At 45.1% G+C, this 23558-nt stretch overlaps 1 protein-coding gene across 2 annotated transcripts in view; it reads right to left on the reverse strand.

Annotated features, from left to right (window-relative positions):
- Positions 1-212: 212 nt before the first annotated feature.
- The window catches only part of LOC139235009 (transcription factor COE2), a 329707-nt gene continuing 306361 nt past the window's right edge, over positions 213-23558 (reverse strand). Inside the window, exons 14-16 of one of the 2 annotated variants that reach the window (XM_070866082.1) lie at positions 22346-22531; positions 15019-15108; positions 213-450 (exon numbers count right to left, since the gene is read on the reverse strand). In XM_070866082.1, the coding sequence (XP_070722183.1) occupies positions 419-450; positions 15019-15108; positions 22346-22531 (308 nt within the window). In that variant the 3' untranslated portion in view covers positions 213-418. Of the gene's footprint in view, positions 451-15018; positions 15202-22345; positions 22532-23558 lie in introns of both variants that reach the window. The other variant, XM_070866081.1, reaches the window with a different exon arrangement.

Consider the following 23558-nt stretch of genomic DNA (forward strand, 5'->3'; position numbering starts at 1 on the left):
ATCTGTTTTACTTCAATATCTAGTTTATAAGCCAGCTCTCGAATCCAAAGGATTACTTTTTTTTTAAACAGAAAAGAACTGCCACATTAAACCATTATACAAAATAGAAAATTGCATTTTTTTTAAAGATTTCTCCCTCTCCCCCCGCAACCACCCCCTCCCCCCCCCCCTCCCCCGCCACCTTTTCCGTCACTTCCATAGGTTTGAGGAGATTCTTGGAGTAACAGATGAAACTGAGTTTTCCACAATGCTGTGGGGAATTCACTCAGTCCATTAGATGAAGAAAGTCAGCTTTGTTCCTGCCTTCCAAAGGAAGGCCTGCTAATATTTTTGACAGCTGTGGATTCTGGTGATGGTGTTTTTGTAGTGGATGAACTTTGCTCCCTGGAATGCGATATACTGACAGGAGAAAATAGTCTCACATCGGAGGAACTACGAGTCCAGTCATGGCTGGAAAAGACAGAGGGAAAATATAAACAAATGCACACATGTACTTGATACGTCCGCTCCCGATAGATACAGAACACTGAGATAACATGGCCAGGTCAGAGCTGGACAATTTTAATATATTTTAATATATTTCTAAAATAAACTTTTCTGCGCTTTTGTTTTGGTTGTGGCTTTTGTTCTCCCCTCGTCTGCTGATGGGCACTGACTCTTACTGGCGGGCGGTTCGACAGGCACCCGCGTACAGTCTTCCAGTACCTCACCAAAAGGGGCCATTCTGAATGTGTGAGCAAGATATCGGTAGGATATTTATCATGGCCAAGCCCACTGCTGTCCTCGTCCCACAATTACAACAGTGACTACACTCCAAAAGTACTTCATTGGCTGTAAAGCACTTTGAGACGTCCGGTGGTCGTGAAAGGCGCTATAGAAATCCAAGTCTTTCTCCCTCCCTCCCTTCCTTCCTTCCTGTGCCTAGGCAACTTGCCCTTTTCAATATAATGACCAGAACTGAGCTGAGTTTCACCTTCCCTAGCTCACAGCCAGCCAAAGCCAGTTATCGCATCTCATAGGAACATAGGATCAGGAGGAGGCCATTCAGCCCCTCGAGTCTGTTCTGCCATTTAATGAGATCATGGCTGACATGTGACCTAACTCCATATACCTGCCTTAGTCCCATGTCCCCTAATACCACTGGTTAACAAAAATCTATCAATATCTGATTTAAAATTAACAATTGATCTAGCATCAATTGCCGTTTGCGGAAGAGAGTTCCAAACTTCGACCTCCCTTTGTAATATAGAGCTCCCCCTAGTGGACTACTGTGGTAATGCAACTACTGATGTAAATGCAATAAAAGAGTCATGAGTCACATGATGACAGTTTCCGATTGAGCCATCTCGTCGAGTGTGTTTATTAGTGATGTCGTAAGAATATATCGCACAGTTTCCTGCTTATATCATATGCAATCTGCTAACTCAGCACAGAACAGGACTCAAAACTTGGGACTTGGTCTGTACGGACCAGGGCAGTACCACGCTGAGTGGTGCCTTGCCCCAAGGCCATATGGGAAACTGTTTCCTTTTATTTCAAGTGTTCATTTAAAGCTACTAATTTTTTAAAATTTAAACTAATTTTTTAACCACCCTTCACCTATTCTGGGATGCTCAGTTGGAATTTGTCAGTTGCAAGGAAGGGTGGTTAAAGTAGCCCGTTCCTGCCTAACTCGAGCATCTCGCAAGCAGCAGGAGAAAGTCAGTCAGCCCAATAAACCTTTCTGTTAGATCACCCCCTGCCTGCCTTCTTACACATCCCTCAATCTCTTCTCTTCCCAGAAACATATCTAATTGTCTCTTGAATCCGCTTGTACTTCAATGGCCTGTGCCAGAACTTTATTATCCTGACTTCCCTCCAAACTAATTTTTTAACTTCCATATTTGAATCCTTCTCTTCATTTTGCATTCATTAACTTTGTAAATTCTCATTATAATTTGGTCTCTTCAAAGTCTCCTCTATCCTAGAGAACACAAGCACAATTTCCTTAAAGTTTGCTCAGGACTTAAATATCTCATGCCACAAAATTATCTTAATGACTTGTCTTCGTTCCCTCCCAAGCGTAATAATATTCTTCCTATGAGGTGACGGAAACTATAGGTAGTACTCCAGCTGGACTTTGTACAGTCACAATACAGCTTTTTAAAACTCGTCCTGTACCTCCTTGCGAGTGCAGCCTTGGGACCCTATTTGCTGGCAGAGATGCATGCTACCGTGGTGAATTCAGGTCTCGACACAACATAGGCTCTCACCCTAAGCACCGTGAGGGATGTGATCGGGGCCCAGGAGAGGCGAGGGCCCAGGGGCAGCACGGGCCAGCCCATACTGCTATATGTGTGCGCGCTCAGTCCGTGCAGCAGAGCTGGTCTCCAGCCGTCCTGGTTAATCCTTGCCATTGGACCAAGGCCTAGCTCTGTCAAGCCCGTGTGGTGGCTGGTGTGCAATGGCCACCACATGGTAAAAAAATCCACGCACAGGCATCTTCCACCCTTCAGGATGTAGTTCAGGACCTGGAATATTAAGTCCTTCATTGAAGCACCTGTGAACTCATCTTTTTTTGGTGTGGAAGCAAGTCAACCTTGCTTCGAGGGGCCGCCTATGATGATGATGATGGTGTGCAATGAGGAGCTAAGCAGTCCTTCCTTGACTCACTTTGTTTGATACCCCATTTATGTTAAAGTCGTGCAACTTTCTAGTAACTGCGCATGTACCATTGTTCCAGACTTTGCCAAACTGAAGCTACAATATACACTGGGCAAACTCCGCTGGTTAGGGAGTCCAGGTCGAGGGGGCACAGCCTAAGAATTAGAGCCAGGCCTTTCAGGAGTAAAGTTAGGAAATACTTCTACACCCAAAGGGTGGTAGAGGTTTGGAACTCTCTTCCACAAACGGCAATTGATGCTAGCTCAATTGTTAATTTTAAATCTGAGATTTTTGTTAACCAAAGCTATTAAGGGATACGGGCCAAGGATATGGAGTTAGGTCGCAGATCAGCCATGATCGCATTGAACGGTGGAACAGGCTCGAGGGGCTAAATGGCCTCCTCCTGCTCCTATGTTTCTAAGTCAGCACCGCAGAAACTGGTTGGTACAGGTATTACAGAATATAAACAGGATATCACACTACAGATTTGAACATGTCAAAGGTGACCCATGTTATAACAATTATAAATATGCTATTTAATAGAAGCCTCAAACATTTAGACACACACACCGATAATTTGGAGCATGTTCGCTGTCTGCAATGTGTTTATCTCATACTAGTTTTGACGTTCACTGTAAAATTGGGACAAGTAGGTGTTCAATGCACTTAAACACGAACAGGCCTTCTGAGCCAGGGGAAGCCTAACTTTATTTTTTTCATTGCCTGCTTGAGTATCGGAACACGCAAAGTGAAGTTCGGACTCAGTCCCTGGGCATCTTTTGGTTGGAATCTGTCTGGAATCCCTAATCTCCCAACACACCACGCAGACAATCGGAGGTGTGACCTCGGGTCTGTATCCGCTCTTACATGACACGTCTGACCTTCTCATTATGGGAAGTGAGATGGTTTTTATCACGGGGAATACCTGTTTAGAAACCATAGTTTGGCAAGTACCATGGAAAGAAAGCTTAACCTTAAGCGTATTTTTGTGTTTTTAACTTCAAAGACCTGCACAATATTATTCAAATTGGACTCAATTTCTTTAAATGAAATCTAGATAAGTTAATGTTTCCATCTTCTGAGTTAGATTGGAGGGGGTTGGGGGGAGGGGAGAATCCATGAATGAATTGTCTTTCAAATGTCTATCTTAAATTAATTGACAAAGAGTGGCAACGATTCATAATATTTTGAGGGCCTGACGTTCCATCATTCATAGGCAGTCCCTCGAAATCGAGGAAGACTTGCTTCCACTCTAAAAATGAGTTCTTAGGTGACTGAACATCCTGAATACTGCTGACAGAAGGATTGCCTCATATCATACCTGATGATACTGAAGTGGGACTGTGTGTGTGTGACCCGAGACCTGGAAGGCTAGAGTTCACCATTGGACAACCTAATTGAACATTCAGTTTTTTAAAACTGAGAAGCCGAGGTGAAGAGCCGAGACCACAGTGCAGGCTACCAGCCAGGCGGGGAAGAGTAAACGAGGGGATTAGGTGGGTGATGTTAAAGGTGGCACCAAGTTTGGGTATTAAAAGGCTGTAGCTTGTAGGAGGAAGGGAAAACTGAGGAGGGTAGAAAAAATGTCCACATACAGTTCCGTGGCTAGACTGGAGAAGCTGATGTTCTCCTTAGAGCAGAGAAGGCTCAGAGGAGATATGATTGAGGTGTTTAAAATCGTGAAGGTTTTAGACAGAAGGGCCATCGACCTGAAACGTTAACTCTGTTTCTCTCCCCACAGTCGCTGCCTGACCCGCTGAGATTTCCAGCATTGTCTGTTTTTATTTCCCATTCCAGCACCCGTGGTATTTTGCTTTTGTAAATGAAGAGAAAGTGTTTCCCATGGCTCGAGGGTTAATAACCACAGGGCACAGATTTAAGGTGATTGGCAAACAAACCAGAGGTGACATGAAGGAAAACTTTTTTACGTAGCGAGTGCCGAGCATTTGGAACGCGCTGCCTGATAGGGTGGAGGATACAGATTCAATAGTAGCCTTCAAAAGGGAATTGGATAAATATGTGAACGATTCCCGGGATGGCAGGACTGACATATGAAGAAAGACTGGATCGACTTGGCTTATATTCACTGAAATTTAGAAGAATGAGAGGGGATCTCATGGAAACATATAAAATTCTGACGGGATTGGACAGGTTAGATGCAGGAAGAATGTTCCCGATGTTGGAGAAGTCCAGACCAGGGGTCACAGTCGAAGGATAAGGAATAAGCCATTTAGGACCGAGATGAAGAGAAACTTCTTCACCCAGAGAATTGTGAACCTGTGGAATTCTCTACCACAGAAAGTTGTTGATGCCAGTTCGTTAGATATATTCAAGAGGGAGTTAGATATGGCCTTTACGGCTAAAGGGATCAAGGGATATGGAGAGAAAGCAGGAATGGGATACTGAAGTTGCAATGATCAGCCATGATGATATTGAATGGCGATGCAGGCTCGAAGGGCCGATTGGCCTACTCCTGCACCTATTTTCTATGTTTCTATGCAGGGATAAGGGGAAAGAGCGGGAGAGTGAGACTAACTGGATCGTTCTTCGAAAGAGCCAGCGCAGACTCGATGGACCGAATGGCCTCTTTCTGTGCTGTAATACTTTATGATTCTATGATTATTTTATCCTGGGAAAGAATGAGTTTGAGTAGGAAATGGTGCAATGCCTTGTTGTTTAATCAGAGTGAAGATGCAGCAAGGAGGAAGAAGACGAAGAGGAAAATTAAGAAGACAGACCACAGTAGTATTTATAAAATAGAGAGCGAAAGAGACATGAGAAGTTGGCATGGAGAGCACAGTGAAAGAAAATTCACCTATCAGGTGACAAATCTTTTCTTGGCATTCTGTCTCGAAGCACAACACTGCACGTGTGCAGAAGGAATCAGCTGAAGTGGTTTATCAAGCAACTTCAGGGAGCTCGAAATCAGCTGTTTCTGCTTGAATGGGGTCTAAGAGGGCTGAAATCCATGGGAAAAGCATGTATTGTTGGGCTGAAGGGCCAAACCTATCAGAATAGCGTTCTCTCCATCCCAAAGTTTTCATTTATCTTTCCTTCACACCACTGGGTATGTGGGCACCTGCATTTCCCTGGAAGCTTTAACTTTGGCAGCTTAAACGTTCAGGTTTAATGCAGTCACTGTGGGAGCCGAATTGTCCCCCCCACCCCCCCCCCCAATTTTTGTGGTGCGTTTTAAAGAGGCATTGCTTGGCTTTCCAAATGGACCGTTGAGTAAATGGACCGCCCCTTGTGATGCTGAGCCGTCATCATCATCATAGGCAGTCCCTCGGAATCGAGGAAGACTTGCTTCCACTCTTAAAATGAGTTCTCAGGTGGCTGACCAGTCCAATACGAGAGGCACAGTCCCTGTCACAGGTGGGACAGATAGTCGTTGAGGGAAGGGGTGGGTGGGACAGGTTTGCCGCACGCTCTTTCCGCTGCCTGCGCTTGGTTTCTGCATGCTCTCGGCGATGAGACTCGAGGTGCTCAGCGCCCTCCCGGATGCACTTCCTCCACTTAGGGCGGTCTTTGGCCAGGGACTCCCAGGTATCGGTGGGGATGTTGCACTTTATCAGGGAGGCTTTGAGGGTGTCCTTGTAATGTTTCCTCTGCCCACCACCACCCTTTGTGATACTGAACCATATGCACCTGGTGGAGCCCAGGTTCAGTGACCAATCTACTTTGTGTTCGCTGACCTCAACAAAGCTAAGGGGTAAGCCATTTAGGACCGAGATAAGGAGAAACATTTTCTCTCAGAGAATTGTGAAACTGTGGAATTCTCTACCATAGAAAGTTGTTGAGGCCAGTTCGTTAGATATATTCAAAAGGGATCAAAAGGTATGGAGATAAAGCAGGAATGGGGTACTGAAGTTGCATGATCAGCCATGATCATATTGAATGGTGGTGCATGCTCGAAGGGCCGAATGGCCTCCTGCACCTATTTTCTATGTTTCTATGTTTCTATCAGTTCGGACGCTACAATTAATTCTGCTCAATCATCCGGGCTAGAGAGTGGGTAAAAAAAAATGAGCTGGGGTTCCTGTTCCTGATCACTATTCAATGACTCCTGCTGGGACGCACCTTCATTCCTGGACATCGCAGAGGAAAATTGGATTTAGTCGGGATACTCGCCATGCTTGTCTAGGCTCACACATTGAGAATGGACGAGGTACTGGATAGAACCTTCTGCCTTGCACCAAGTCCCGTTCCTTGGCTCAATTTTAACATTTTCATCCTTGTTTGCAAATCCCCCCATTGCCTCGCCCCCCCTCCCTATCTCTGCGATCTCCTTCAGCCCCGCAACCCCCCGAGATCTCTGCGCTCCTCCAATTCTGGCCTCTTGCACATCTCCGATTTGAATCACTCCACCATTGATGGCCGTGCCTTCAGCTGCCCAGCCCCTATGCTCTGGAATTCCCTCCCTAAACCTTTCCATCGCTCTGCCTCTCCCTCCTCCTTTAAGACCTACCTATTTAAAACCTACCTCTTAAAAACCTACCTCTTTGACCAAGCTTTTGGTCATCTGTTCAAATAATGGCTTGTTGTCAAATTTTGTTTGATAACACTCCTATGAAGCGCCTTGGGTCATTTTACTATGTTAAAGGCGCTATATAAATTCAAATTCTTGTTGCTGTAGTCAGCATTTTCAAGAGCGATGGCGAGAAAACTGTGGGGGAAGTGAAATGCCTAAGATTTCCTATTGGCTGTACATTTGTGCCAAAGGTAAATATTCATACTTTTTGTTGGTTTCAGCCATGGCTCAGTGGGCAGCACCCTCGCCTCTGAGTCAGAATGGTTGTGGGTTCAAGTCCCACTTCAGAGATTCAACACAAAATCTAGGCTGACACTCCAGTGCAGTGCTGAGGGAGTACTGCACTGTTGGAGGTGCCGTCTTTCAGATGAAACTGTTAAACTGAGGCCCTGTTTTCCCTTTCAGTTAAAGATCCTGGGCACTATAATCAAAGAAGAGCAGGGGAGTTATCCCCAGTGTCCTGGCCAATATTTGTCCCTCGCTGAACATCACTAAAGCAGATTATCTGGTCGTTATCACGTTGCTGTTTGTGAGAGCTTGATGTGTGCAAATTGGCTGCCCCGTTTCCCACATTACAACAGTGACTACACCCCAAAAGTACTTTGTTGGCTGCAAAGTGCTTTGGGACATAAAAGGCACTATATAAATGCAAGTCCTACCAAAAAAAAACAAAGCTCTGGGTTCCAGAAAGAGTGGGTTACAAAGCTTAGATCAAGCGAAAAATGAACTGCTAAATGTGTTCCATTTAATGAAGCATTTGGTGAAGAGTAGACCACAGACCAGACTTCCCAGGGGAGTCCTCTTTGCTGAAAGCAAGGCTGTAGCAGGTAATATGATCCTGGTCTGCCTGTCTCACACAGCTCAAGGTCCCCGCTCGCATTTGAGGAAACATTAAGGACCACAGCTTTTCCTGCCTGTCCCTTGTTCTGCTTCCAGCTCAACCTTGGTTTCTAAAAAAAAAACCTTTGGTCATTTCTGCCTTTGTTAAAATAAACCCACCAGCTTTGCAATTAGTCTCCTCAGCTTTAGTGACACAAAATCCAGTCGCGATTGGAGGTTCATTAAAGATGTTTCTTTGGATGAGCAATCAAGACAAGTGTGCACGGTTGATTTCCCTCTCCCCAGCCCGGGGGTACTGAGGCAAATTCACAGAATCATAGAAATTTACAGCACGGAAGGAGGCCATTACGGCCCATTGTGTCTGGCCACGCCGGCTGACAAAGAACTATCCAGCCTAATCCCACTTTCCAGCTCTTGGTCCATAGCCCTGTAGGTTATGGCACTTCAAGTGCACATCCAAGTATCTTTTAAATGAGGTGAGGGTTTCTGCCTCTACCACCCTTTCAGGCCGTGAGTTCCAGACCCCCACCACCCTCTGGATGAAAACATTTCCCCTCAAATCCCCTCTAAACCTCCTACCTTAGCAGAGAGGTTGTTGACCTCTCTGCTAAGGGAAATAGGTCCTTCCTATCCACTCTATCTAGACCCCTCATAATTTTATACACCTCAATAAGGTCTCCCCTCAGCCTCCTCTGCTCCAAAGAAAACTACCCCAGCCTATCCAATCTTTCCTCATCGCTAAAATCCTCCAGTCCAGGCAACACCCTCGTAAATCTCCTCTGTACTCTCTCCAGTGCAATCATATATTTCCTGTAACGTGGTGGCCAGACCTGCACGCAGTACTCCAGCTGTGGCCTAACCAGTGTTTTATACAGTTCAAGCATACATTGTTGCACCGCGCCCAGTGATCTCTGTAAATGACATTGGGGTCTGATAACCGGTAGGACCCCGATTTAAATATTAAAATAAGGCTCCCGCCAGTTTTGGGGAGGGGGGGGGGGGGGTTGTGGGAAGGGGAGGGCCAGCCATCCTTTTGCCAGGCTCGCTCGAAAGTCAAGTGGTCCGGGCCTCGGACAGCCAACGAGCAGGAGACGTGCTTCTTTCGTGTGCAATTTTCAGTCGCCCACTGCCCTGTTTTGCAGTGGGTGCAGGGCAGTAAAGAGATGAATATCTGCCCTCCCTTTTTTCTCTTTGTTACACCGATTGTAGCCAGAAATCGGGAGAGCTTGTCAGAAAACTGTCGGGGGAGAAGGGATCAGAGGTCGTATACATTAAAACCAAGTAATTGTGCTGAAACGGCGGTGTTTCTATTCAGCTGCATTCTTCCTGACTTTGACCTTGCTATTTCTTTCCTCTTTTGGAAAAAAAAAGTGTTTCAAACCAAATTATTTCTAATTTCTCAGGTGAGTTGAGCACGAATTTCGCATTCCTCCTTTTCTGGCACCATCTATTCTCCACTTCCACTTGGCATTCCCTCATGGCTGTAGTCTGGGCAGGAAGTCTCTTAGCAACACTTCAAATGACAGCACCAGCAACAGAAAACATTATTTCTTTATTTATTTTCCTTTATGTGTGTTTTGACACCAAAATCTGGACACATAGCAGCCTGACTTCTGGCAGATTATGAAGGGGGGCAAATTGGACATTTAAAAGAAGAAAGAATATTCTCCCTTCGTGGCTCTTGCTTATTTTGTATCAATCTATCTTTTTAGTTAACAGTTCTCAAGATTAATAATAATACAGCTGGGTTTCAATGTATAATACCCAAAGACTCACAGGCCTGGAGCTCATAAAAATCACAAAACAAAGAGCTAATAATTAGTTATGCGCAGTTGGAATATCAAAGAAAGAACTTGCAATTATGTAGAGCCTTTCGTATTCTCGACATTTCAATACACTTTACAAGCAGCAAATTACTTTTGAAGTATAGTTACTGTTGCTTTGTAGGTGCACACAGCAACCCATTTGTACACAGCAAGGTCCCACAAACAGCAATAAGATAAATGGCCAATAAATCTGTTTTGCTTGAGGGATAAGAACATAAGTAGGAGCAGGAGTAGGCCAAGTGACTCCTCAAGCCTGCTCCGCCATTCAATAAGATCCCCATATCCCTTAATTCCCTTAGTGCCAAACATCGAATAAACTTTAATCAGAACACAGGGAGGACTCTCTGCTCTTCTTTGAATTGGTTAACATCTATCTAAACAAGAAGATAGGATCTTGATGTTACAACTCATTCAATAGACGGCACCTCCGACAGTTCAGCACTCCCTCAGTACTGCACCGCAGAGCCAGCCTGGGTTATGTGCTCGGGTCCCAGAGTGGGGTTCAAACACACGACTTTCTGATGCAGTGGCGAGGATACCAGTATCCAGCTTTAGGCACCCCATTATAGGAAGGAAGTCAAGGTCAAGATTCACTAAGGTGATATGTCAGATAAGAGGCTACAGTTGAAAGCAGAGGCTAGAGAATCTGGGGCAGTTTTCAGTTGAACAAAGAAGGCCAAGAGGACATCTGGTGGAGGTGCTCAAAATTCTGAAAGATTTTTAAGAAAGTCAATTTGGAAAACCTATTTCTTCTGCTCAGTGAGTTGCCAACGAAAGGGTGTATTTAGAGCGATACAGAAGGAGGCCATTCGGCCCACCATACCTGTGCCAGTGATGATATTTAATTGCATCACCAAAAGAACAGAGAGGTTAGGAGAATTTTTTTTTTTTGCACAGAATGGCCAACTAGAAATAGTGGGGATGCACCTTAGTAGCTATTAAAAGGTAAATATTTGAAAAGGACATTTAAAAGCGTACGGGGAAAGGGCAGTGGATTGGGACGAAGTGGAGAGCTGCTTCAGTAAGTTGACACAGGCACAATGGGCTGAATGGCCTATTTCAAGCATGTTGCTTGTTCTTCCTGCCCTACTTAAATATCTGGCACTGCTTTATGGAGATCATTTTCTGTTGAAAGGAGATTGCTATAGAATTATTTCCCATCCAGAATTTGCTTAATGAGGCAGAAGGATTTTTGGAAAGAAGATTTTTTTGAAATGGAATTTAGAAATGTCTTTAGTAAATTGAAACATTATTGGCGTTGAATATTCTGGACAGTTGCGTTCCGTGCCATGTGGACATTGTGTGCAAATGATGGCACAAGACAAGTATGATACAATCAGTTCCAAAGATAGAACTGGGAATTCCCTGCTCTGAATCCCTCAGTAATAGACACCACATAGTGGAGAGCAATGAGGTTACAACTATTTTCATTATAACTTTCAACAGCTCTACAACCATTTTAGTTGAAACGTAAATCAAATGCCCCTTGATTAAAGGGGGCACTAAAACCGACAGATTAACAAATGAAACAAATCAGTCATTGAAGGTTGATATGCAGGTACAGCAGGCGGTTAAGAAAGAAAATGGCATGTTGGCCTTCATAGCAAGGGGATTTGAGTACAGGGGCAGGGAGGTGTTACTACAGTTGTACAGGGCCTTGGTGAGGCCACACCTGGAGTATTGTGTACAGTTTGGTCTCCGAACATAAGGAGGGACGTTCTTGCTATTGAGGGAGTGCAGCGAAGGTTCACCAGACTGATTCCTGGGATGGCGGGACTGACATATCAAGAAAGAATGGATCAACTGGGCTTGTATTCACTGGAGTTCAGAAGAATGAGAGGGGATCTCATAGAAACGTTTAAAATTCTGACAGGTTTAGACAGGTTAGATGCAGGAAGAATGTTCCCAATGTTGGGGAAGTCCAGAACCAGGGGTCACCGTCTAAGGATAAGGGGTAAGCCATTTAGGACCAAGATGAGGAGAATCTTCTTCACCCAGAGAGTGGTGAACCTGTGGAATTCTCTACCACAGAAAGTTGTTGAGGCCAATTCACTAAATATATTAAAAAAGGAGTTAGATGTAGTCCTTACTACTAGGGGAATCAAGGGGTATGGCGAGAAAGCAGGAATGGGGTACTGAAGTTGCATGTTCAGCCATGAACTCATTGAATGGCGGTGCAGGCTCGAAGGGCCGAATGGCCTACTCCTGCACCTATTTTCTATATTTCTATGTTTCTATGAAACATTGAAGTATTCAATTTAATTTCATGCCGTGCCACGGTGAGATTTGAACTCATGGTCTCTGGGTAACTAGTCCAGCACCATAACCATTTGGCTGCAATTTCCCACCGATGGAGGGATGAAAGGGTATGCCGCAAGGATTGTGGGATTGGGCTGAGAATGTGTGGGCCGAATTAACAAAGAAAGAGTTCCACTTATAAAGCATACTGTAATGCCACCCAAACATCTCAAAGCAGCTGCACTGAGTCACTGTGAGGTGTAGGCGCCTGTTGTTACGCAGGCAAACACAGCATTTGCACAAAGCAAGATCCCACAAACAGCAATGCGATAAATGACCAGGTGATTTGCTTCAGTGGTGTTGGTTGAGGGATAAATGGTCACCAAGAGAATTCCTTTGCACTTCTTAGTTTATTACAGCCGCTCCAAACCACTGAAGCATTGGTTTGATATCTCATCGGCACCTACTTTAGAACCATGGAGGTTTTGAGGACAGAAGGAGGACATTGTCTCTGTGCCAGTTTTTTCTAGAGTAATTCAAATCTAGTCCCACTGCCCTGCTGTGTCAGCTGCGGCTCAATGGGCAGCACACTTGCCTCTGCGTCAGAAGGTCGTGGGTTCAAGTCCCACTCCAGAGACTTGAGCACATAAATCTAGGCTGACACTCCCAGTGCGGTGCTGAGGGAGCACCGCACTGTAGGAGGTGCTGTCTTTCAGATGAGATGTTAAATCGAGGCCCTGTCTGCTCTCTCAAGTAGACATAAAAGATCCCATGGCACTATTTCAAAGAAGAGCAGGGGAATTCTCCCTGGTGTCTTGGTCAATATTTATCCTAAAATCAACATAACAAAAAGATTATCTGGGTCATTATCACATTGCTGTTTGTGGGAGCTTGCTGTGCGCAAGTTAGCTGCCGTGTTTCCCACATTACGCTTTGAGACGTGAAAGGCGCTATATAAATCCAAGTCTTTCTTTCTGATCTCTCCCATCGCACTGTATCTTCCTCTGCTTCAAATATTTATCGACTTTTCCCTTAAAATATGCACTAGTCTTTGCCTCAACCACTCCCTGTGGTAAAGCATTTCATATTCCAACAATTGTCTGTACAAAGAAATTCTTCCCAGCCTCTCCTCACTCTGAGACAATTTTAAATTGATGACCTTCATCACTGACTCGCCAACCAAAGGAAATAGTCTGCCCTATTAAATCATCTCTTCACTGCTCCAATGGAAATAGTCCCAAGTACCTCCTCATAACAATAGCTTCTCATCCCTGGTATCATCTGGAGAATCTACAGCGGGTTCCCAAAACTCCACTCCATCTGAGCTGTAACCATTGTCTTGTGCAAAACCTCATTGCTCTTGTACTGAGAATACGAACCTCACTCAGTCCTACATTGGGTGTGTCAGCCTAGATTATGTGCTCGAGTCCCAGAGTGGCGTTTGAACCCATGACCTTCTAACTCACAAGCCTTCAGCTTTCAACCACTCAGTCATAGACTTTCTTGATTCTCTATCATTGATTCTGTGGTGGTCTTCACATTCCTCTCTCATTCCTGCTAAGCTCATACTCTTCTCCCTACATCCTCACTATGCTGATATTAAGATTCACCTCCGACTCTTTGACTCTTTTTTTCCTTCTCAAAAACAAGTGGAGCTCCTCATCTCCCTCAGCCTTCCCATCTTTTGTTCATCTGGAGACGCTTAGAAAACAAACCGGGTCAACTATCCCTGCTTCTTGATTTACCACATCTTCTTCCCAACTCTGTTTAATCTTGGCGGTGTGTTGCACTGTGGGGCTCGGCCTTCCAGCTAGGGTCCTCAATAATCCCCCCAAAAAGATGTAGTAATAGACAAAAGGCAGTGTGTGTTGGGGAGAGTGCGGTCAGTGCACCATGTGGTGTCCTGTGGGGGGTTTGACTATGTGAACAAATTGGGACACAGCCATAGCTGACCAGCGCTGCATCCTGACTGTACTCTGTGCCCTTAGCCAGCGGAGAGATTTCCTGAGGTAGGGCAGCTCCAAATCCGCTCTTAGGTCAGTTTAAATGGTAACCCGGTCCCACCCCTCCCGCCACCCCCCTCCCTACATTGCATTCCGTGAAACAGTACTGGATGTTTCGCCTTCAGTGACATCTTGGAACAGCCGAGAAGCCTGGGGTGATCTCCATAAAAAGATCGCATGTATAATTATTGTCGTGTGTGCACGTGTCAGCATGCTCACCGGTTGGTAGAGCTGTTGAGTTGGGAGTGGCTTAGCCAGTCACATGATGTTCACAAGACTCAATAAAACCCCAACCAGTTGGGTTCGGGGGGTCCACGATGAGGCAGGTGGTTGTGAGCCTGGTGGATGAACTGGTAATGTGTGGTGTGATTGTTAAACCTTTTCTAAGAACCCAACTAGTTCTTAATAGCGATGTGTCGCTATGAATTCTTAAGCCAAGAACCCATGAAACAAATACATTACAATTATGATGATATATTTTTCAATCTGAAAGGGGAGAGCCATTTGAATGGTCTTCATTCCCCTTTAATCTTTCCTGAGCACTTCCTGACACCCAGCCTCATCTTGGATGGTCAGCTTGCTATCTCCACTCTCAGGCGATATTACCCTTCATGTGATTGGGTGAGTGGGAGGTGGGGGATGGGGAGGCGGTTACATTGGTCTTTGACGACTCGGCAGCCCGTTTCATGCCCGATTTCTCTGTGCAGAAATGGAATGGAATGGAAAAGAAAACCGAGCGGGCTGCAAAACCGGCTGGCGATTCACCACCGCCCGCTTTTTGCGTTGTCTGCGAAGACCGATTTGGGGTTTCCCCCCACCCCCCCGCCCTCCCCCCCCCCCCCACCCCCGCTCCCCCTGCCCTCCACATGGTACACACGCAGTCGTGGTGCACTTGTTAATGTACAAATTGAATTCAGGCAAAAAGCCGTCTCCTCACCTCGGAATCCATTTCCATTCCCATTGGAGCAGGCCGGGGAGGGGGAGTCTTGGGGTCGGATCACCGGTGCAAAGGCGCTCTTCTGTTTCACTGCGGGGAAGACAGAAGATGAGAAGGGAAGGATGGCAGATGTGCTGGAGGACAGAGGGACTGCAGAGGCCACAGTCGGACTGGAAGGCATAACTGCAAGAAATATAAAAAAAAGGGGGAAGAAAAGAACAGCTCGGTCTTAGACATAAAGGACCCATCTCCTGTGGAAGTGGCGTATCAGACGTGTGAAGTGAGGCGAGCTTATAATTTAAAGGAGCACCACCTCCACAGACAGTATTTGGCAAACAATTTATCCATTCGAAAATATACCAAGTGACCACGTCATTGCACGTGTGGAATTTTAAAACCATTTCTTCCCTTTTTCTCAGGTGGAAGGTCATCGACCTGGAACGGTTAACTCTGTTTCTCTCACTACCTGCTGTGGGCATTGCCGACATTTCCTGTTTTAGATCAGATTTCCAGTCTTTTTGCCTTTTCTACCCCCTCCTTTTCCGCATACGTTGACTCTTGTTGGGTTGAGTTGCCCGGGTGCCAGTACCTCGAGCAAGTGGGCCTTCTTTAGGTGTGAGCCTCGGTGGTGAGTGTTGTCAAACTATCCGACCATGGAGGGTATCACAGCAGAACCTGAAACTGTTCTCACTCGATACATTCCCCAACAGGATCTGTTGGACAGCAACTAGGGTGATTTTGCCACTTTTTGTGGATTTCTACATTAGGAACTGGACTGAAATAACGACATTCGAGCTGCTGTTCTTTGCACTTATGGTTAGGTAGAACATAAGTATCTAGGAACAGGAGTAGGCCATTTAGCTCCTCGAGCCTGTTCCACCAGTCAATGGCTGATCTGTGACCTATCTCCATATATCCGCCTTTGTCCCATATCCCTTAATACCTTTAGTTAACAAAAATCTCAGATTTAAAATGAACAATTGATCTAGCATCAATTGCCGTATGTGGAAGAGAATTCCAAACTTCTACCACCTTTTGTGTATAGAAGTGTCTCCTGAAAGGTCTTGCTCTAATTTTTAGTCTATGTCCCCGAGTCCGAGACTTCCCAACCAGCAGAAATAGTTTACTTCTATCTACCCCATCAGTTCCCCTTGATAGCTTGAAAACTTAAATCAAATCTCCGCTTAACCTTCCAAATTCCAGGGAATACACGTTTTCAACCACCATTGATGATATGTTTTATTTTGAGTTGCCCATGTTATTTGTAGCATCATAACCACAGCCCTGATTCAAACCAGCTAACCCAACACAGACCAGGGTCAGGAACCTAGGGCCTTGCTGGACTGTATAGCTTATTGCCGGGCTAGCTAGTCTATTTACCCACGGAGGTAGCTTATGCAGATCACAAGGAACAAAACGACCACACATGTTACTTATTCTTGAATCACAAAGAGAAGGGGTTTAGCTAACTGTCAAAAAAACCAATTCCTCTAATTTGCCAATGGTTCAAGAGCTAGAAACATCCCATACCCCTCCTCCTACCCTGCCTTCGGGTCATGATCTTGTTTATATTGGTCCCCATATCCTTTGCATCACAAAGGCTGCCTCCTTGCACCTCCATAATCTCTCCATCCATCTCCACCCCTGCCTCAGCCCGCCTGCTGCTGAAACCCTTACCCATGCTTTTGCTACCTCCAAACGTTACTATTCCAATTCTCTCCTCTCCAGCTTCCACCCTCCATAAGCTTGAACTCACCCAAAAGTCCCGTTCAACTATTACCCCAGTGCTTGCTAACCTATATTGGTTACCAGTCCATCAACGCCTCGATTTTAAAATTCTCATCCTTGTGTTCAAGTCCCTCCATGGCCTTGCCCCTCCCTATCTCTGTAATCTCCTCCTGCCCTACAACCCTCCTAGATCTCTGCCTTCCTCCAATTCTGGCCTCTTGAGCATCCCCGATTTTACTCGCTCAACTATTGGTGGCCGCGCCTTCTGTTGCCCAGGCCCTAAGCTCTGGAACTCCCTGCCTAAACCTCTCCGCTTCTCTTTCCTCCTTTAAGATGCTCCTTACCAAAGTCTACTTCTTTGACCAAGTTTTTGGTCACCTGTCTTAATGTCTACTTCTTTGGCTCTGTGTCAATGTTTTTGATCGTGGGAGATCGTGATATGTTAAAGGCGCTATATAAATGCAAGTTGTTGTTGTAACCCCTGGTATTTCCAGCAAAGCGCTGTGATTGTGCTATGTTAAAGGCACTATATAAATGCAAGGTGTTGTTGTAACCCCTGGAATTTCGCTTGCTGGAGACCGAGAGAAAACACTGTGGGGAGGTCACGCCAACTAGCATTCGCTACAATAATTAAAGCTTCCTGCAAAATGATGGGGATTTCACAAACCCCTGTGCCGGCTTGGGCTAGCCCTGGTTGCATAGCTCTCCTTTGGCTGACTATCCAACACATGAAAATCTTACCGCCAAGTGCCGCTACGAAGAGAGAAAGAGTAATAGAGAACGAGAGCAGAGAGGGAAATGCAGGGAAGAGGGATAAGAAGGAGGAGAAAAAAATACGTTCATGCTAGTTTGAGCATCTCCTGTGGATCGCGTGAGAGATGCAGCTCGCTACTGTCAGCCACGTGTACGTTTCTGGTGTGAGGCAACCCCTCAGACGCATGGCCCACGACTGAAATTTAAGTTTAAGAAGCAACTTGACCATTGATGCGTGACGTGCAGAGATCATTTATAAACTCCATCGGAAGGTCACTTTCGAGGAGTGACGAAGCCAAAAACTCTGCAATATTGATTTTGGTCCCGAGTCAATTTTTGAAATTCAACCAACATTTCTATTTTAAATTCTCGATAGCGCTCCCCAATGATGCAGTTGATGAATGCATTTCTCAGCTTAGAACTCAAGGTTGCAGACCAGGAAGTAAAGGGGAATGATATGAAATGACTTTGTTCTTAGGCTGCTGGTAGGCTGAGGATAATCTCAATACCCCCCTCCCCCCCGCGCGCTGACCACTTTCGTTGGTTTCTCGCGCACACTCTACGACATTGACATAAAACCCCAATGCTTCTGTAATGAATATACTCAAGCATCAGCCATGATCTTATTAAATGGCGGAGCAGGCTCGAGGGGCCAAATGGCCGACTCCTGCTCCTAATCCTTATTTCTCATGTTATCAGGAAAAACCCTGTTACTGGAATATTCGCCTTAAGCTACTAAAATAGATGCCATAAAGCACACTTTTACATCAAACTAAAATAACGTGAACAATTAACCTCAGCTCAACACCCTTTTTTCCGTCTATTATTCCCTCTCCTCTCTTCTTTCCGTTTTAAAATTTTAACTTAAAGGCTGAATAATTCAAAAAAAGAGTCACACTGTTGCCTGTTTAGATGTATCCCACTTTCAGAGCTTGAAGATATCGGGCTCTACACTGATACTAATTACAGAGGCGGAAATATAATAGCAGCCTCTCTCCTACAGGATTTGCTTCAGAACCAGGTGGAGCAGGGCTAGAGGATGGGAAAATAACAACATAATTGGGTATGGGGATTGGAAAACAAGAGGAAGGAAGTCTTGCTGCAATTGTACAGGGCTTTAGTGAGACCACACCTGGAGTACTGTGTACGGCTTTGGTCTCTATACCTAAGGAAGGATAAACGAGCCTTAGTGGGGTTGCAACTAAGGTTCACCAAATTGATTCCTGGGGTGAGAGGGTTCTCCCAGGAGGAGAGATTGAGTAGAATGGGCCTAACTATACTATCCCTATCTCTGTAATCTCTTTCAGCCTCACAACCCCACAAGATGTATGCGCTCCGCAAATTATGCCCTCTTGAGCATCCCTGCTCAACCATTGGTGGCCTTGCCTTCTGTTGCCTAGGCCCCAAGCTCTGGAACTTCCTCCCTAAACTTCTCTATCTCTCTACCTCTCTTTCCTCCTTCAAGACGCTCCTTAAAAATCTACCTCTCTGACCAAGCTTTTGGTCATCTGCCATAATTTCTTCTTACGTGGCTCGGGTCAAATTGATTTGTTTTGTCTTATAGCACTGCTGTGAAGCACCTTGGGACGTTTTACTATGTTAAAGGCGCTATATAGATAAAAGTTATAGTTGTTAAACTCTCTGGAGTTTAGAAGAATGAGAGATGGTCTCTTTGAAACATATAAGATTGACTTGACAGAGTGGGTGTTGAGAGGTTGTTTCCTGTGGCTGGAGAGTCTAAAACTTGGGGGCACAGTCTCAGGATAAGGGGTTGGCCATTTAGGACTGAGATAAGGAGAAATGTCTTCACTCGGAGGTTTATCAATCTTTGGAATTCTCTACCTCAGTTGTTGAGTATACAAAACTAAGATCAATAGATTTTTGGAACCAAAGGATGTGGGGATCAGGTGGGAAAGTAGAGTTGAGATCGAAGATGAACCATGACCTTAGTGAATGGCAGAGCAGGCTCGAGGGGAAGTATAGCCTACTCCTGCTCCTATTTCTTATGTTCTTATGTTCAAACGTAATTCAGCCCACATTTTAAAGTCATACATTCTATCCTTAGCTTTATATCATATTTTTGATTTTATCTAATTATCTATCGTTAAAAAGCTACATGGCAATTTGGAGATAACAGAAGTAGAGTTGGTTTTTGCACAGCCATGGGGGGCTGCAGTGCCACCACTGGCAGAACAGTGTAATTACAATGTGACGCGTTTACATAAACAATTTCCATTATGAATGTGGACATTGGAATTTATCATGGTAAATTATTCATACAACAGGAGTAAAGTTTTGTAGACAGGGAATTCATGCAGATGTAGGATTTTTAATATGTTATACATATACAGGAGCATTATACGCAGTAACACACAGTGTGTTGTTATATAATACGTACAGGCGTGTTATACCCCAGTGTAACACAGTCTGTTCTGCGATATATATACAGGAGAGCTATACCCAATAACACACAGTGTGTTATATAATATAGGCAGGAGCATCATACCCAGTAACACACAATGTGCTTTTATATAATACGTACAGGTGTGTTATACACTCAGTAACATACAGTGTGTTACTATGTAATATACATATATACAGGAACATTATACTACATTATTGTATAATTAAAACAAAGAGTGTCAGACCAGAAACCTTTAGAAGCACCGCACCCATGAACACATGGAGCAACAGATTGCACTGACATCTACTGCAAATCTGAATGCATGAAACTGTCAGAAACACATCGGAGAACCACGGGAGTCGACTAAACTGCAACTACAATTGGAAGACCATTTTATATTGTGAACAAGTAGAAAGTACAAATGTAGTAAACATCTTGATCTAATTTTGGAGGATTGATGAGGGCAGGTTTGAGCAGGCTGTGATGCCCATCATGTCGAATACCTTTCCGAGGCTCACAGTCTAGGCTTACACGTGAAGACTGGCCACCTGGGTGAGGGTACCAGAGGGCAGATCCTGTATCCCATCCCGGGTCTTCAGGAAAGAAGGGAAGAAAATTGAGGAAGGGGGAGTTCTCTGAATATTGCATCATGTGCAATAGCATCATTCCCTCAATCAATGGTGACCCAAGTATCTGGTGGAGAGTTGATAGTCCAAAGAGACATGATAGCATGAACCAACAGTGTCCAAATTGGACAAATTGTTTGTCAAGTAATGACAAAGACTGGTGGCACCCTGCGCACTCTTCCTCTACTCTAAATTCTCACTGTTTGAAATAAAGATTTAGCACTTTATCTCCTATAACTCATTCTTTCCCTGGATCAGAAAACTGTGGAATACCTTACCTCCTCAGTTTTTCCTTCCGCCTTTAATAAGAACATAAGAATTAGGAGCAGGAGTAGGCCATATGAGCCTGCTCTGCCATTCAATAAGATCGTGGCTGATCTTCGACCTCAACTCCACTTTCCTGCCCATTCTCCATATCCCTTGATTCCCTCAGAGTCCAAAAATCTGCCGGTTTCTAAAACCCAAACTTGATAGCACTATTTCTTGACTTATCTCATGTCTTGTATTTTCCCCAACCACCGGTGGTGTCTTACAGTGGAGCGTGGCCCTTCATCTAAGTTTCTCAATTAACAGTAGCGCTGAAGCTTTGCCAAGTAAACACAAACATATGTCACATGTAAAATCATGCCAGGGTTTTCATGGAATGGCTAATCATTTTCTCCACTTGTCTCCTTGGGGGTAAATCCAGACGTTGAGCGATAGTGTAAAAGAGGTGAGAGCAAATTGGCAGCTCGCTTTACATTGAAATCGATAGAAATAAGATTCGGCAGAGATGTAAAACGGGCTGCTGACTTACTGTCATCTGTCTTACACTACCATACAAAGTCAAGGTACCCTTTGAGTCCAATATTGGATCCCTAAAGTGGGATGTGAATTTTAGAGTCCTCTCTGTAGTTATGCCTCCCGATCTCTGTGATCTCCTCCAGCACCACAACCTCCCCGAGATGTCTGCGCTCCTCTAATTCTGCCCTCTTGAACATCCCTGATTATAATCGCACAGCCTTCTGTTGCCTTGGCCCGAAACTCTGGAATTCCCTGCCTAAACCTCTCCACCTCTCTTTCCTCCTTCTTAAAACCTACCTCTTTGACCAAGCTTTTGGTCACCTGCCCTAATTTCTCCTTGTGTGGCTCAGTGTCAAAGTTTTTGTCTCATAATACTCCTGTGAAGCGCCTTGGGGGACGTTGCACTACCTTAAAGGTGCTATATAAATACAAGTTGTTGTTGTTTGGGGGAGCAATGTTCTTCCCTCCTCTCCTGAGGCACTGGTTCATGCTGGGGTACCATGCTATGAATGCCAGCAGCCCTCCAACACCGTGGCCAATTGGATGTTTTGCATGCGTCTTCACAACAGTGAGCGTCTAACAGGTTTTTCAGACTCATCATAAATGAGTCTCATCCGGTCCCTTCCCTCTCATCATCTCCAGCAGGAGTTCCTGGATAACGATTGGGAATGGAGATGTTGGGGTGGGTGCATAGCCACTCCCTAGCTTAGGACCACTGAGCCCACCCTTGTAGCATGCCCACCACAAGGCCAAGCTTTGAATCCCAACTCAAACCTTTCAGAAACTGGCCCGTCCATTCCAAAAACTGGACGCATAGCAACCCTATTGACAAGACGAGACAAGACACTAAAGGTCCAATATAATCACACAGGTAAGAACAAAATGGTTGACTCCAGCTTCCAAAAGCCCTCTCCAACCCATCATGCTGGTGTCTGACAATCAAGACAACTGGTAAGCTAATGAGAGTGTAGGCAGTCACGGGTTCCAGATCCAGTGCATCACTATGCTTACATTGAGCAAAAATGACACTTACTGCCATAGGGTGAGCTGGCAGGAGAGCTGTTTAGAAATCCAGGGGAACTGGGCACGCCGAGGTTGGACATTGGCACGTTGCTGTAGCCATTGATGTTGCCTCCGACTGTGCTGTAGTTTGACTGTTGTGGCGAGTGGGTGGGTGCGTACCCACGTGGAGAGATGCTGCTGCTGTTGTGGATATAACCTGCCCACAGAAACAGAGGAAAAGCGGGATTAGTGTACATAGAAACATAGAAAATAGGTGCAGGAGCAGGCCATTCGTCCCTTTGAGCCTGCACCACCATCCAATATGATTATGGCTGATCATGCAACTTCAGTACCCCATTCCTGCTTCCTCTCCATACCCCCTGATCTCTTAGTCGTAAGGTCCACATCTAACTCCCTTTTGAATATATCTAACGAACTAGCATCAACAACTTTCTGTGGTAGAGAATTCCACAGGTTCACAGTTCTCTGAGTGAATGCAACTAATGCAACCAAAGCGAGATTAGCATAGACGTACGTCAATATCTTTTTTTGGCCTTCAAACAAATATCTATTCCCGTCTGCATGACTGTGCTGCTTCCACTGTGCTGAATCATTTCACCTGTCAGTGGTGATAACACCTTGATCAGTTTTTTCAATTGTCTGCTTGGCACATGATGAAGTGTGGCGCTGAGGAGCGTTGTTCCCTCGGTAACTCAATTGGTTAATGTACTTCACCGGGTGTAAGTGAACCATGCATCCAAGGATGGTCGCAAATTGTCCGCGCTGAATTCACCCATCTCTCTTGGTTGGATAGGACTATGGGACCTGGCTTCTGTGTGCCTCTGGGCTCGGGAGGAGTCATTTATAAGAACATAAGAAATAGGAGCAGGAGTAGGCCATTCGGTCCCTCGAGCCTGCTCTGCCATTTAATACGATCATGGCTGATCTGATCATGGACTCAGGTCCACTTCCCTGCCTGTTCCCCATAACCCCTTAATCCCTTATCGGTTAAGAAACTGTCTATTTCTGTCTTAAATTTATTCAATGTCCCAGCTTCCACAGCTCTCTGAGGCAGCGAATTCCACAGATCTACAACCCTCTGAGAGAAGAAATGCCTCCTCATCTCAGTTTTAAATGGGTGGCCCCTTATTCTAAAATCATGCCCTCTAGTTCTAGTCTCCCCTATCAGTGGAAACATCCTCTCTGCATCCACCTTGTCAAGCCCCCTCATAATCCTTCATGCT

This window comes from Pristiophorus japonicus, chromosome 22 (assembly GCF_044704955.1).
Source record: "Pristiophorus japonicus isolate sPriJap1 chromosome 22, sPriJap1.hap1, whole genome shotgun sequence".
NCBI lineage: Eukaryota > Metazoa > Chordata > Chondrichthyes > Pristiophoridae > Pristiophorus > Pristiophorus japonicus.